General features: G+C 45.2%; 1 protein-coding gene across 1 annotated transcript; it reads left to right on the top strand.

The window, feature by feature from the left end:
- The first annotated feature begins 4039 nt into the window (after positions 1 to 4039).
- Positions 4040 to 13577, top strand: cbx8a (chromobox homolog 8a (Pc class homolog, Drosophila)). The gene is made up of 10 exons (XM_028985979.1): positions 4040 to 4211; positions 4302 to 4345; positions 4536 to 4601; positions 4769 to 4835; positions 5567 to 6474; positions 8418 to 8445; positions 11474 to 11572; positions 11661 to 11704; positions 11899 to 12097; positions 12183 to 13577. The coding sequence occupies exons 1-10, from the start codon at positions 4143 to 4145 to the stop codon at positions 12648 to 12650; spliced, it is 1992 nt and encodes a 663-aa protein (XP_028841812.1). The 5' UTR covers positions 4040 to 4142; the 3' UTR covers positions 12651 to 13577.
- Positions 13578 to 16720: the final 3143 nt, after the last annotated feature.

Genomic DNA, 16720 nt, shown 5'->3' with positions numbered 1-16720 from the left:
TCTTGCCCTGCTACAAATGGTACCGAGATGCACATGTCCCTGTTCCAGCATCTGTTCCAGGCAACATCAGGACATTTTGTAGACTTTGTTATATGAACCAGCACATTTTCCCCTGGGCTTCCTTTCCAATCATAAAAACACATGGGGAACACTTTAGATTTGTTTTCCAAACGAAATTCCTTATTCTATCAGCATGCCTGATTGGACAGAGGACAGTGGTCTGTTAATGAAAGTGAAGTGATTGTCACACGTGATACACAGCACACAGTGCACACAGTGAAATGTGTCCTCTGCATTTAAGCCATCACCCTGAGTGAGCAGTGGGCAGCCATGACAGGCGCCCGGGGAGCAGTGTGTGGGGACGGTGCTTTGCTCAGTGGCACCTCAGTGGTACCTTGGCAGATCGGGATTCGAACCAGCAACCTTCTGATTACGGGGCCACTTCCTTAACCGCTAGGCCACCACTGTTACATCGATTGCATTTGTGATGTCCAATGATGGTCCCATAAACCAATTTAATTAAGAGTACAAAGAGCAGATATATAAAGAGGAACGAGAATGGCAGTTGGGTAATATGGTAGATATTCTGAGGAAAATTGCTTGCTGAGAAGAAGTGCTGAAGAAGTCATATCTCTCAACTCATAGGTCCTCATGCCACCGTCACAGTGTTGTTTCTGATTTTTCACAGTAGCTACCTTCTGCTTCGATGACAGCTTTGGATACTTTCTGCATTTTTTAATCAGCCTCATGAGGTTGTCACCTGGAACGGATTTCCAACTGTCTTGAAGGAGTTCCCCAGAGGTGCTGAGCACTTGTTGGCTGCTTTGTCACCTTTTCCATGTCTCACAAAGACACTGCAGGTGAATCCAAAAATATAAAAATTTGGACTCTGTCAAATGACAGATTTCCATTGGTCTAAAAATTCCTTGTGTTTCTTGGCCCAAGCAACTCATGGACAACTCTGGTGAACGTATTGTCCGCAGCAGAGGTGACTCTTGGTTTTCCTGGGGCGGCCCTCATGAAAACCAGTTTCATCACAGCATTTGACGGTCTTTGCAACCTCATTTGAGGATACATTCAAAGTTCTTCAAATTTTACAGACTGACTGACCATTATGTCTTAAAATGGTGATGGACCGTTGTTTCTCTTCACTTAGAATGGTTCTTGCCATGATATCAATTAGAACATTAAACCAATAGGGTCTAAACATTTTTTGTTTTCTTCATATTTCCATATGTGCTCCTTTTAGCTTAGAGGTTGACATTATTCATTTATGATGTAGGAAATAAGAAAAATAAAGAAAAAACATTGAATGAAAAGGCATGTTGTCCAACTTTTGATATTTGTATACAGTATTTGAAAGTGAAGTGATTATCATTGTGATGCACAGCAAGCACAGCACACGGTGACACAATGTGTCCTTTGTTTCTAACCATCACCCTTAGTGAGCAGTGGGCAGCCATGAAAGGTGCCCAGGGAGCAGTGTGTGTGTGTGTGTGTGTGTGTGTGTGTGTGTATTCACACACAACTACAATGAGTAAGTATACATAGAAAACAAACAAAAAACTACACCATAAATAAACATCCACGTGGTGGGCCACCACGCCCATATTATCTCCTTGAGGTTTAAAATTTGCAACGTTTGAAAAGGCAAAATAATAAGTGTGCATGGCAACAAAAAAAGTTTGTGAATAAACAATGAATAAGAGTTGTTCTGTGAATCACATGTGTTAAGCAGGACAATTACCATCTTTAAATAATTGCTGGTTTTGTACGTTTTCCCACTAACAAAAAAGCAGTCTCTAATTTCAATGTTAAGTTTGTTTGAGACTGAGACAGAACAATAACAGAAATTCCAGAAACATGTATTTCAAAGTAGTTATAAATTCATTCATGTTATCATAAATAAAATCAGATTTGATGTGCTTTAGTACTTGGTGGCAAAACATTTACTGGCAATCACAGAAGTCGAACTTTTCTTGTAGTTGACCACACGGTTTGCACATCTCTCATTCCTTTTTGTAGATCATAAAGTCCTTCGACTTTATGCAGACCCTGCTGCCCTCCACCCTTGACCCACTGCCAATTGTCCCAACACCTCTGTCTGGATCGGGAACAGCATCTGATGACCCACGACTGTGCAGCGATGCACAGCTCCCACCACGCATCCTCACCACTTTTTATAGAGGGACCATTGAGATCATTCTGACCAGGTGCATCACTGTCTGGTTTGGAAATTGCACCATATCGGGACGCAAGGACCCTACAGCGGGTAGAGAGGACAGCTGAGAAGATCACCAGAGTCTCTCTTCCGTCCATAAAGGAAGCACACGTGCTGCTTCAGGAAAGCCACCAGCATTGTGAAGGACTCTGCACACCAGTCACATGCACTCTTCACCCTCCTACCATCCGGAGAAAGGTGCCATGGCATTTGGGCCCTCGCTGCCATCAGAAAACTGAACCCTCCAGGGTTTTCCACTCTGGACTGACACACACACACACACACTCACTACCTCTTATGTACAGTACAAAGCTCTATTATATTTCTATTAAAGCATTTTTTTACTTGCCACCCTCATCATTCATTTCACTGGCTTAAGCACTGGCTGTCTTCTTTGTAGTCTTCATATTATAATTGACATTACCCTTGTTACTCATGCACCGCTGTACTTGCACTGCCTATGTTCCATGTTTGCCTTTTAAGTAGCCTGGTTTGTCAATGTCACATATGTGAGAATTTGTCCCCTATTATTAAAATTTGACTTTGTGAGATTATTTAACATTAGTACGAGTTCCCCTAGCCTGTCTATGGTCCTGCAGTGGCTAGAAAAGGCGATATTTATAATATGTTCTGCCTGCCTCATTCAGAGTCGGATCTGGAATTTGTCACCAGGGGAAAGGTTACCTCCCGTTTCTCATGCTTTTTCTGCCCAGAGAATTTCCCACCCCTCCCCTAAAACATTATCTCCACCGACCGTCATGGCCTCCATTGGATGTAAAAATGAGCACAAATGTACTTTTTTAGTTCTGTCACACGAGTCTGTCCCAAACATTACAAGTTTTTAATCAACGACTATATCGAAGGTCAAAGCAGGTAACACACGCGTTCACTGGATTATTGTAATTCATTATACTTTGGAATTGGTCAGTCCTTAATCCATCAGATGCAACTAGTGCAAAAAGCAGCAGCTGGTCAGTTCAAGTTCAAGGGTCAGCGCCTCAGCACCTTTGTGACCTTCTTCACGTATACAGTCCAGCAAGTCAACTCTGGTCATCAAATCAGCGGCTCCTGAATATTCCTAGGACCAGGCTACAGACTTCTGTGAATAATTTTTTTTTATTTATTATTTTAAACTCGAATTTCACACAGCACCTAAATGACGTCCAAGTGAAGGATAGCGGTGCATGGCGATCGAGTACGTAGGAAGTATGAAGTCGTTGCAAATTAGGCTGTTAGAAGTCTAGGAGGGAAGGTGGGTGGCCCCTGTTTCAACCACGAGGGAACTCCTAAAGGTCAAAGGCCACGTCCATCTGCTTTTCAGGAGGGCTTCCGTGGGTATGGTACCGTATGCAAGCGCCGATATTATGAGCATGAACTGAAGCGTAGACGGGCGTGAGAGTGGATTCTACAAGACACCAGCAGAGAGCTCTAATACACGGCCTAAAACGGGGAGCCACGCCCGTGGCGTGCAGGTGTGCGATTGGCTGCCTGCTGCCGCCTGGAGCCCCTTTATCCCGCTGATTCCACGGACCGTTCACGCATGTAACTCGTGGAGGGTTCCACCGCAGCACAGCACGCTCCTAGCCATGTCTCGGCCGAAGCGCCGTGGTAGTAGCCTAGTGCGTAACACACTTGCCTATGAACCAGAAGACCCAGGTTCAAACCCCACTTCCTGCCGTCGTGTCCCTGAGCAAGACACTTAACCCTGAGTGTCTCCAGGGGGGGACTGTCCCCGTAACTACTGGTTGTAAGGCGCTCGGGATGTAAATGTAAAAAAGCGCGCCCCAGATTCCTGCGTGACGTGACGCGGGAGGCCCCGCCCACCGCGTGACGTCGCGCGTTCGCCGCGCCGAGGCGCGAGCACTCCTCCACGCGCCGCCGGCGGGCCCTGACGCGGACGCGGACGCGGGAGAAGGGGGCCATGGAGCTCCCCGCCGCCGGGGAGCACGTCTTCGCGGTGGAGGGCATCGAGAGGAAGCGCGTCCGGAAGGTAACGCGTCGGCTCCGCGCCGCCCTGCTCCCTTCTTCTCGCCCCCGCCGAGCTTCCTCCTGACGCGCTGGGTGTTGTGTTGCGGAACAGGGCGGAGCGGAGTACCTGGTGAAGTGGACCGGCTGGCCGCCGAAGTGAGTCCGTCCGCACACCCACACCCACGGGCCGCCACGAGAACGCGGCAGTTCCGTGCGTCCTTTGCGGCTTACCCGGGTTCTAGTTCTAAGATGGCTTCCTGGAACGCTGCAGCGGTGTGCTGTCCCCGTGGTCCCGTTATTGCAAAAGTTCACTGTCGCCCGGAACCTTAATTCATGTCGTTTGTAGGTTCAACACGTGGGAACCAGAGGAGAACATTCTGGACCGACGGCTTCTGGTGGCTTTTGAGAACAGGTGATGAAACAGAGAGTCCTTGGTGGGTGGCCCACGTGACTGTCGCCCGGAACGCAGAATTAATCTCATACCTGGCTGTGTTGTCCTCCTTGTTCGTTTCTTTCAGGTAATAAATTCAGGTTCTGTGTGAAATCTGTGTTCTGTGTTCAATCGTCTTTTTTTCATAGAGAGAGACAAGAGCAGTTGTTGAACTGTCATAAACGGGGTGCCAGGCCGAAAGATCTGCTGTTACAGGTATTTACATTTACAGCATTTACCAGACACCCTCATCCAGAGCGTAATGTCCTGCCTGGAACATCTGTTCTGTGGGAAGGTCAAATAATTTCATTCTCAGCCCATAAAAAGCAAAAACATTTACAGCATTTACCAGACGCCCTGATCCAGAGTGACTTACAATCAGTAGTTACAGGGACAGTCCCCCCTGGAGACACTCAGGGTTAAGTGTCTTGCTCAGGGACACAATGGTAGTAAGTGGGATTTGAACCTGGGTCTTCTGGTTCACAGTCGAGAGTGTTACCCACTAGGCTACTACCACCCAAAGTCCACCAAAATCTTGATGAACGCTAATTATGCAGATCAAAAACAAAAAGATAAAGAATAAATCATTTCTATTCTATTTAATCAATACTTTGATGCAACATGTTGGCATACACGCCATCAGGATTTATGACGACAAACCAGGGCTTGATTTACAGAATGAAATTATGCGACAATTTAGCATTTTTGTGCACCAATTTGTTCTAGAACAATGTGGGCTTTTATTGTGACACAGTGACAGTTTTTAATGATGAAAGTAAGTAAAGTTAATAATAATAAAAGTAAAGTCCTGTAGCTGCTGACTTTCACCTCATTGGCCACTTTTTACAGACACTCATTTTTTCATTCACACACTTCGTCTTCAGAATGCAGCAAAAGCCCGACAAATTTCACTCCGAGTAACAATGCTCTCATATTCACCTTTTCAGCTGCCTTCGTTCGCGCGAAGATCAAGCTTCCCTGAAGGCCATCCCCAGGCCTACCAGCTCAATGGTAAAAGGCACCACAAGCCCAAACCCCGACTCTCAGCAGAGCCGCGCGTTCACAGCGCCTCCAGGCAGGACCGCGACCTGGAGTCGTCAGCCATGCACCCAAAACGAGTCCAGGACGGTCCCCCGAGCTTCCTGAGGGAGGTGAACAACTTCGCCCGAGAAATGAACGAGCCGAATGCCAACAACAGCAGCAGCGGCAGGGAGCAGCCTCCCCCCAACCCGATCAACAGCAAGATGAAGATAATAAAGAATAAAAACCAAAATGGCAGAATAATCATAGTCATGAGCAAGGACGTTGACGGCAGTGTGCCATCGAGCGAAGAAAAAAACAGGCATTCCTCCGGAACCCGGCGGCGCGCCGAGCAGACTGACGGAAGTGGAGGAATGATTCCTGTTCGGAACTCGTGCGGTAAGGTCTTGCTCGCTGAGGACGTTACTCGGCGACGGGATCCTGCACAACCTGACGAAAGCGTTCAGCTGAATAGCAGCCGGGCACGCCTGACCCCGAAACGCCACGAACGCCAGCTGCTGAACCCTCAGGCTAATGGCTCTGCTCTACCGAGCAAGCCCACAGGCCTTCAAGGAGGCGGTCCCGACTCCAGGAACGGCTCCGAGCACGATCCGGCGGACGCCCATCCTGACCAACCAATCAACTTGAGCCTCGCCGACGCGGAGCAGCGCGCCCGGCCTCCAGCAGCCCGCGCCACAGAGCAGAAGCGACAGAAGCTCCTGAGCGAAGCTGGGGAGCCGGCTTCTTACTTCAAACCGTTCAATGGCAACATTGTCATCACTGATGTCACTGCAAACTGTCTGACGGTGACCTTTAAGGAATACGTTTCGGACTAGCCATCCGGTGCTTGCCAGTGCAAAGAATGTGAAAAATGTGTGCTGCTTTTTTATTTTAATTTTTTGCGCTTATTGTACGATGTGTGCTTAGCGCCGTATATGGCAATGTTCATATTTATTATATAGTCTTTGTGACTTTCACACATCTATTTGTGTCACGTAGGGTTGGCTGTTCGGGGGTTGAGACTCACTTGTAGCGATGGAAGGACATTTACATTTTGGCTTTTTGACTGTTGGCAGAGTGAATTATTCAGAATTGCTCTGAAGTCTCAATCACAGAATACATTAGGATACTTTTTCACCAAGTAATGCAGTACGAAAGCCTGTAGATATATTTTTATGTATAAGAATATCTATGTTATATATGAGAATATATGTAATATATCTCAAAAAAGAACTTGCTTTGAAGGAAGTTAGTACAAATGCTATTATAATGTCCATAAGACAAAGTTCAGAGGCCTCAGTGTAGACCATCTGGAAATCTGCAGATCGAATTTTCCACCAGACAGAACCACCTTGATGAAAATCTTGATGAACGCTAATTATGCGGATCAAAAATAAAAGGATAAATAATAAACAATTAAAATTTTGTTTAATCAATACTTTGAGGCAACATGTTAGCATACACGCAATCAGCCTTTTGAAGACAAACCAGGGCTTGATTTACGGAATGGAATTATGGGACAATTTAGCATTTTTGTTAGATGTATGATTGAATGCACCAATTTGTTCTGGAACAATGTGGGCTTTTATTGTGACACAGTGACAGGTGAATTTGAAACCATTAAGGTTGAAATGAGCACCTTTAATTTTAATTCAATGGGTTGAACAAAAAGGGACTCTAATGTATTTGGGCTCATTAATAATTAAAAAACAAAACGTTTAATACTTTGTAGAGAATCCTCGAACCTCATTTCCTGCTTTGTAGTGTTCAGCAGGCCTGTGATGCTGCTTGTTTGTGGGTCTTTCTGTCGGAGGTTTAGTCTTCAGCAAGTGAAATGTTTGCTCCGTTGGGTTGAGATCAGACAATATTCCATTCCTCTGCTTTAATAAACTCCTGGGTTGCTTTCATTGTGTGTTTTTGGGTCTTTGTCCATCTGTATTGAATTGAACATCCGTCATGCTTCTGTCACATCCCCAGTAAACGCTGGTGATGCAGTATGACAGGAAGCCACCATGTTTTTACCAATGAAGTTGTAGGCTTCACGTCCCGTGAGTTGTTCTTGCTCCCCACTTTTTTCCTTCCCATCATTAATGGTTGGATCACCAGTGGTGGTCCAGCAGGTAAGGAAATTGACCTGTAATCAAAAGTTTGGCAGTTCGAATAACGAACTTAGCACTGAGGTGCCACCGAGCAAGGCACCGTCCCCACATACTGATCCCCGGCCGCCTGTCATAGCTGCTCACTGCTCACTGACGGTGATGGTCAAAAGCAGATGACACATTTCGTTGTGTCGCCGTGTGCTGTGCTTCGCGATGACAATCACTTCACTTTCAAAGACTGCCGATTCAGAACTCTGCTGGCTTTTTAGAACCCCCCCCCCGTCTAGTATTTGTATTCTTGAGTGTTTTACACCTTGCAGTGACCCCTCTGTATTTGCTTCTCTTTAGGCTTTGATGGAAATTGACATGCCTACCACCTGGAGAGCATTCTTCACCTGGCTGGGTGCTGTGAAGGGGGTTTTCCATCCTGCAGCCATCCACGCCATTTTGAATTTCTAAGTTCAGCAGGTACCAAGTGTAAACAATTTCTCTGATGGTTTTCATGAATTAGGGCCGGTTTCACCTGCAGGGTGAGCTCCTTGTACTGCAAAAATATTCCAAATGCAAACACCACACCTGGAATCAACTCCGGACCGTAATCTGCTTCATTGTTGATGAGACGAAGTAACTGCCCACACCGGACCATGAAACGGTTGTCCATACCGATACATTCCTCCAGTATGGATGTGGACCCAGAAAGGGTTGAGGTGTGGGGTCTGTCCACTGTAGGCCTTGTCAAAACCCATTGAGACGTTCTGATTTCGGGCTAAATGAAAAAATAAATATAAATATGGACCTAACTATGAAGTTATTAGAATAATTTATAAATGGCCGGCCCTCAAAGTGCCTTGAAAGCGGCCCTGATTACGGATTATTAATATTTTCCTGAAGCGGTCAGGAATCTGGGAGCACTGCTCCCCTCTCGTGACGCCTGCATCCGCCCTCTGTGTTGAGGTGTTTCTGTGGAGGATCTGAGGGAGTGTAAAGTGGTGTAAAGTGCTCAGAGGAGCAGGAGGGTGCTGGTCCAGTTTTGACTTTGTGTGGCAATATCTCGCACAAGCAGTCAGTGGTGTGAATGAATTACCGTAATCTGGACCTCAGACGTGTGAATATGTGGTAGGGCAGGGCATGGGATATGAGAGTAAACAGATACGTGACTAATAAACCACAGCAGGACAGTCAGGGGACCAGACGGGGAATGAAGATTATACAAGACTTGCACAACGTTACACATGACCACTATATCAAAACAAGAACATAGATTTAAATGTAAATTTAAAAAAAAATCTCACAAACTGAGACATAGAAACCTTATGCTGAACGTGAGACATTTTATTAATTCAAAGGTTAGGAAAACGGTAGCCAGTGGCTGGAAAAGTAAGGAAACGTCCATTAAGTAGCACACCATTGGCATGAGTGGGTATTAAAAGAGCATTTTAGAAAGACAGAGTCTCTCAGAAGTCAACATGTGTCACCGATCTGCCAAGAAAGTGAATTTACATGATGTGGGACATTTCCAGAGCAATGTTCCATAATGTAAATACTACATTCAACACGATGGTTTCCTTTCTGGTACTCAGTTTAAAGATTAAAGAGCTGCACGGTATACCGTAGAGGACGATTCATTCATATACAATACAGATGACTGCCAGTCCAGGGTCCTGGTGGTTTGTGGAGATTAAAAACCAGAGAGTTGTCCTGAGAGGAGACGGATCTTTCTGGTTGTGGGGAATGAGCCATCATCCGTCCTGCGGTGGTTAGATGATATGCTGGAAACAGATGGGGCAGTTGTGACCCGAAATCAGAAGGTTGCCGGTTCGAATCCCGAGCCGCCAAGGTGCCACTGAGCAAAGCACCGTCCCCACACACTGCTCCCCGGGCGCCTGTCATGGCTGCCCACTGCACACCAAGGGTGATGGTTAAATACGGAGGACAAATTTCACGGTGTGTGTCCTCCCTGTGCTGTGCTGCAGTGTTTCAAATTTACATCACATTCAGATGCTCATGACACAATCATACATTTATCCAAATTTATTTAAAGGAACAGCAAAGAAAAATGTTGAGTTACTGGAACCAAACAGTTCTTAGAAGTTTGGACTTGTGCATGACTGAAAGTGAAAAACAGGTCAACGCATACAATACAGCACAAGACCAGGGAAATGTATGTCTTCTTAAGTAACCAAAAAATAAGTATTGTAATGTTGATGTGATTGAAATTTCCAGGCCCTGCTTGTTTGACCTGCTTTTATGGCATCAGTGAGAGTGCTGCATAATTGAAAAAGGGTAAAAAATTTATAAAGAATGGTTTGAATGGTGCACATAAAAAAACAGCAAATGCATGGTAAATTACCATGTGTCTCTACACAATATTGAACTCTGCATTATTATTATTATTATTATAACTTAGTAAAGCTCTTTGCTGTGTTTCATCTCTGTTCAGTCATCTGTAATTATTGTGTTGTTAGCTATTGGCTTTGTGTATGCTGCTTTTATTATAATTACTATTATTTGAAGGAATAAGGACCAGAACAATTTCTCCATAGCCTTTTATAAATTATTAATAAAAGATGGGTGATCAGTAATATTTTATATATATATATATATATATATATATGTGTGTGTGTGTGTGTGTGTGTGTGTGTGTGTGTGCTAACATTTAAAACGTCACAACAGGAGTCGATGGAGATTTAAATTATTTTTTTCCAGATCAGGGTTCGAACTTTGTAAACCACGCTGCCCCCCATCGAATGTGCAGCTATTATATTGACAGATGGACTGAAAACATTTTTACGAATCATTTCTACAAAAAGCGGAACGTTTTACAAAGAGTACACAGCTCGATTTTATTTTAAGGCAACGTTTGTGCGTTTGGGATTTTAGGCGCTCAAGAAATGTGATCATTTTTCATCTTCAGCGGCTCTGATCAAATTAATCGTTCGTTGCATCGTAAACGTTAATGTACAATGAATGTGGTATATTATTTAAAAAATAGAGACTATTATAACCAGAAGTACATTTTCTTCAAAACGATAAAATAATCGAGCGACCGCACTGATAAAATATTTTAAACCACTTTACATATCCAAGCAATGGTGTTTTATTTTCATTCAATAATCGCTGAAAGACTCAAACTCGCCTCTCAATTTTTATAGAATTATGAAAAAAAAACAAAAGCTAATTATTTGTATTGTCTGATTATTGAGTCATGAATTTAATGTGAGGACAATGTTACAAAGTTACAGTCAACAGAGCTAGTAGCCTAGTGGGTAAGACACAAAGTCCCAGGTTCGAACCCCGCTTACTACCACTGTGTCCCTGAGCAGGACACTTAACCCCGAGTGTCTCCGGGGGGGACGACTGTCCCTGTGACAGTCACTCTCGATGAGGGCGTCCGATGAATGCCTGATAAAGTTTAAAAAATTTAAACAGTAAGCAAGCAATATTGCTGCCAACAAGTAATTTACTCTAAAGGTAATACTGCGTTTTAACATTAACGAGATGGCGTTTATTAATTTACGTGCATTCTAATTTCGTTAAAGATTAAAGTGTTGAACTGAATGCTAAGTTTTACTTTTAATTGCTTATACTGCTGATGCTTCTTTAGTGAGGTGAAGAGCAGTAAATTCGGAGGTGTCGCGAAGCTCCGCCTCCACCGCGACCAAACCAATAGCCTCAAAGCGCGGGCTACGCCAGCTACGGGTCTCCCGGCAACGGCCGTGACGTTTCGGCCGGGAGTATTATGGTCTGCGCGGGGCCGGAGTAAACATGGAGCTCTCCGCGGTCGGGGAGCGCGTCTTCGCGGCCGAGTCCATCATCAAGCGGCGCATACGGCGGGTAGGACGGCGGCGGCGGCGTCGCTCCGCGGGCTGTTTTTTTATTTGAAACCACGGCCGCTTCACCTCCTTCTCTGCCCCGTTTGCAGGGGCGGCTGGAGTACCTGGTGAAGTGGAAGGGCTGGTCTCAGAAGTGAGTCTCCAGGCCGCTGCTGCCTGTCGGTCTGCTTATCGCTGCCCGCCTTGAGCGGAGTTCGGCCGCGGGCGGGCGGGCGGGCGGGCGGCGGGGGTTCTGTCGCGGCCCGGCCCGCTAGCCCGTTAGCATGCGGCGGTCCGCTAGCTTCCTCGCGCGGGGCGGGACTGAGTGTCGCTTTCTCGGCCCTGCAGGTACAGCACCTGGGAGCCGGAGGAGAACATTCTAGACGAGCGGCTCTTCGCTGCTTTCGAGGAGAGGTGGGTTGTCCGTGGTCCCAGGAGCAATTCGCCCGCACGCCGGTCACGACTGGGTTTTATTCGCAGGGAGCGGGAGCGGGAGCTGTACGGGCCGAAGAAGCGGGGCCCGAAACCGGAGACTTTCCTGCTGAAGGTGGAGTCGCGTCAACCATGTCGCCCACCGCGTCCGGTTCACTGTCACTCCAGCGTGTTAAAAATGCCCGTTTCCCCCTCTTTAGGCTAAAGCCAAGGCCAAGTCGTACGGAATCAGGAGCGAGCTGCCGCGGGGGATCCACGTGTCCTTCCCCGTGGCCGAGCCCGTGGCGACGCCGAGAGCCCGCGAGGGGCTGCGCGCCGTCGTGCCCACCATCTTCCCGCCGAGCGCCGTGAACCGGGGCCAGTGCGCGCGCGCCCCCGCCGACGACCCCGCGCGCGCGCCGAGGAAGCGCGGCCCCAAGCCCAGACTCCGCCTCCGCCTCGGCGCGGCCACGCCCCCCTGCACCGGGGCCGCGGTGCAGCGGTTCGCGCTCGACCCGAGGCGCCCGGGCCTGGAGGTCCAGATCCAGCGGGTCCAGGTGCAGGACTCGTGGCGGCCGAGCTTCACGGACGTGGACCAGGTCGTCGTCACGGATGTCACCAGCAACTTTCTGACCGTCACTATTAAAGAGAGCTCCACCGACAAAGGCTTCTTTAAAGAAAAGAGATGACTTAAAAAAACTAATAATAATAATAACAAAGGTTTTCTATTAAATATACATCTATAAAGACGTGTAAATATATAAACTTAATTAAAATTACGTAAACCTTTTCTATAAACAAACACAAAAAGCTATATTTTTTAGTGATTGAGTGAAATAATAACTTCAATTGTCCATCTTCTACTGACCTTTAACATTCTTTCTTAAAAAAGCACTTTTATCCAAAAAAAAAAAAAAAAAACCCAACAACATTAAAGCACAAAGTATTGGTCCAGAGAAGCGTTTTTCCTCACTTGTTAAAAGTAGTATTAGTATATTTTTTAACTAGAATACTTTTTATGGGAAGCGTTTCGTGGTGAAATAAAGTGCAGATATACACGACAGGTTGGGAGGTGGGATCATCGCCAGATGTGTTACTGTTTTTCTTGTGTTATGACTCGACGTTTTTTAGTATTTATGTAAAAAAAAAAAATAAACCACTTTAGCTCCATTCTATATTCGCTAAAAAGGCGGAATTCGGCTTGAAAATCAATAACGCGCTTTTTGGGAGCAGGAGCGCAGCCAACGAATTAGATGTCAAGCTGTCTTTCGTTTCGTCCTATTTTTATTCATTTTTGGTACATTTTCACACACAATACGTTTCATTTAAATATTCAAACTAAGTAACTTGAAATATTATTTTAATTTAGTCTCTGCCTATTATTAACTTGGTATGTATGTTTTGCTTCTAAATCCGAGTTTTATTAAAAAAAAGATTTCCTAATTCTTCAAATCTCATTCCTAAACCTGTGATTTAAGGTGCGTTAATACGATTTGTAATGGATAAATCGATGTTGGGAAGTGTCCCCGTACTGCTGGAATGTTGGAATGTTGCAGGATCCTGGCTGAACATTTGTTATGAAGGCGCTTACCAAATGAATAAAAAAAATCCTTCCATTTTGTTCTCATGACGCACAATGTTCACCATGCTTTTGACATAATGTCAGTGTGTTAAAGCGGGGCAGTCAATTGTGTCAAACACCGTCTACGATCTTTAACTTCTGCTGCTCTATAATTAAATATAAAAATAAACAGTGCTGGAAGTCTTCCAGGCAAAGTTCACAACGCTTTCTTTAGCGGATATTAAATTCCTTTCACAAACTCTCTCTCTCCCTGTGTGTGTGTGTGTGTATATGTATATATACACACACACACACAAACTATATATCTCTATATAAATCTGCAAATTACAATGTTCCATTGCTTAATTTATACTCCTAAATATTAATAGCTACTTTGTGCCTAAGATTAAATAACTGGCCATATTTTCATTATTTCGGAGTAATTAACCCATCATTAATTACACCTTCATTCTTCCTTTTTCTTCTCTCTGTTCTCCATTTGTTCACGGTGTTTTACATTCATATATTTGTGCCACTGTTTGCGTCTTTGTATGCACTTTTCTGTAGTTGTACAGTTGTGTAGTATTTTGTCACATCCCACCACTCTATATGTTTGCTATTTGAACCTCTCACCTTAAACATATTAGAACAGTTCCCTGTTTATGGATCAAGCCTAGTCCAAGCCTATGAGCATGTTTGATCAGAGAACATATGGTTCTCTGTAATTTTATCTATATGAAATAACTAGAATTCATTAAACATATTTGGAATATGAAGTTTGAGATGTCAAGTGTCTGTGTGTAAATCTTTTTATATCTTCAGGGCAGGTACATTAACTAAAACTGTAATAAACAATATTACATATTTTTTTATTAATGTGGAACTGTCTGACAGCTGGTCGGTGCTCAGTCATCGGTGGGTTGTTGCAGGGAATGCTGAGACTTGCTCGCAGATTGTGCCATTCCATAATTCACTCTTTCACCTCGTCACCGCGTACGCGCATGACAGAATGACTGAGCCTTCCATTAACCACGTAGACTTTGCCGCTTTGTGCGATACTGTGTCTCGGCATCCCACTGTCATTGAGTGTCTGTCTCAGGAGGTTAATCTGCCGCAAAGCCTGCATGAGGTACCTTCTGGGTGTCAGGCGCACGAAGCATCCCTCTCCCATGCCAGAGCCCAGCCTGGTGCTTCCAGAGCGCCGGAATGGGGTGGATGGGTCCGGTGAGGCTCTTCTGACCCTTAATCCCATTCCCAGATCGCCCTGCGAGCCTCCACGCCCTCCGAGCCATGTACAATGAATGTCTAGCCCCCCGGATCTGCAGCGAGATGGTCAGTAGGAACATGCCATCTACGTTTGAAGCGCTGGTGCAGCTCGCCCTGCGGATCAATCGCCACCTGCTGGTGCAACCCAGGACTGCCAGCCAGGGCACCAGCCTCCACATCAACCAACTTCGTCGCCACCCAGAACCGGTTGTTAACCAACTGCCTGACAACCTGGGGGAACCCAGCAGCTCAGACGGGCCGCCATGACAGCCACCGAAAAGTGTGTGGGGATGGTACCTTGCTCAAGTGGACCTCAGTGGCACCCTGGCGGTTCAGGATTTTAACCCATAACCTTTTGGTTACAAGACCGCTTCCTTACCTGCTAGGCCACCACTGCCCCAAGATGCTGTGCTCTCCAGGGATTGGACTCACCCTGCAAGAATGTCTGCAGTGACGCATTGTAATTGCTCTCAGCAGGGGTTATAACATGTTTATAAGAAATACATAGCACGTCATCTGCAACATTCATGTTTTCCATGAGGTGCCCCCTAGGCCATATATGAAGAAAACCTTGCACATACACCTTTCCTCACGCATCTACATGCAAACCTTGCACATACACCATATATTCTTCACACATCTACATACAAAAGGTTAAAAGGCCAAAGTTACAAAAAAAAAAATCTGCTGCACTTAATGTTCCTAAGAGCACAGTGGCCTCCATAATCCTTAAATGGAAGATGTTTGCTAAAAAAAAACACCTGAAGGACTTCAAGATGGTGAGAAAAAAGATTCTCTGGTTTGATGAGACCAAGATAGAACTTTTGGTCTTATTTCTAACCAGTATGTGTGGAGAAAACCAGGCACTGCTCATCACCTGTCTAATACAGTTCCAATGAAGCATGGTGGTGGCAGCATCATGCTGTGGGGTGTTTTGCAGCTGCAGGGACAGGACGTCTGGTTGCAATGGAGGGAAAGATGAATGCGCTCAGGACCTCAGACTGGGCTGAAGGTTTACCTTCCAACAAGACAATGACCCTAAACACACAGCTAAAATAATGAAGGAGTGGCTTCACAACAAGGGTCTTCTTTGTTAATAAATCTGCAAAAATGTCAACAATTCTGCATTTCTCTGTCAATATGGGGTGCTGTGTGTGCATTAATGAGGATCAATTTTTCTTCAATGATTTTAGCAAATGGCTGCAAAATAACAAAGAGTGAAAAATTTACGGGGGTCTGAATACTTTCCGTACCCACTGTATATACAGGGGAATATACGTTTTTGACACATCAGCATTTTTATCAGTAAGGGATTTTTGTGTGGCCTATTAACACAATTTTCAGCAGATGTATCAATCAAGCCAAATATTGAATTCATACTGTCATGATCTGGTCCGGCAGGAGTTACTCCGGGTCTGGAGTTCGGACCGGAGTTTCATGTTCGTCTCGTGTAATGTTCCCTGATCGTTTTCACCTGTTGTATAATTATATAACTGTATAAAGCTTTCCTGCTCATGTCTGTTCTCCGTCTGGTCATTATTTGGTGATGGTTCCCCTGTCCTGTGAGTTATGTATTAAACCCCTGTCTAGTGACGTTGTGGGTATGCGTCCTCCTTCTTCGCCATGTCCAGCCCATCGTGACACATGCAAATAAACCAGAACATTTAAGTGTACAAGTTGAGTCACAATAAATAAAGTGAAATGACACTGGGAATAAGTATTAAACACACTTCATTTCTAGAAGCCTGTTGCATGGAGTGATCAGTCGTCTTCATTGTTCAGGAATGATGATGGCCCATTTGTCCACACAAGTGGCCTTTTAATCCTGAAGGTTCTTTGGGCCTCTTCTGAACTTTTTTTCCATTCAAGCAACTTGATTTTCTTTCTTTGAAACCACATCATTGTTTCCTTGGCCTTGAATTTGGGATCATT

This window comes from Denticeps clupeoides, chromosome 7, assembly GCF_900700375.1.
Source record: "Denticeps clupeoides chromosome 7, fDenClu1.1, whole genome shotgun sequence".
NCBI classification, from domain to species: Eukaryota; Metazoa; Chordata; class Actinopteri; order Clupeiformes; family Denticipitidae; genus Denticeps; species Denticeps clupeoides.
Note: the sequence above shows the minus strand (reverse complement) of the source record. Positions and strands in the feature narration are given on the sequence as shown.

Bases quoted from the DNA above. Each gene is read 5' to 3' on its own strand.
- cbx8a (XM_028985979.1), top strand. From the start codon at position 4,143: ATGGAGCTCCCCGCCGCCGGGGAGCACGTCTTCGCGGTGGAGGGCATC. The intron at 4,212-4,301 runs GTAACGCGTCGG...GTTGCGGAACAG, and splicing joins AGAGGAAGCGCGTCCGGAAG to GGCGGAGCGGAGTACCTGGT. The intron at 12,098-12,182 runs GTGGAGTCGCGT...CCCCCTCTTTAG, and splicing joins CGGAGACTTTCCTGCTGAAG to GCTAAAGCCAAGGCCAAGTC.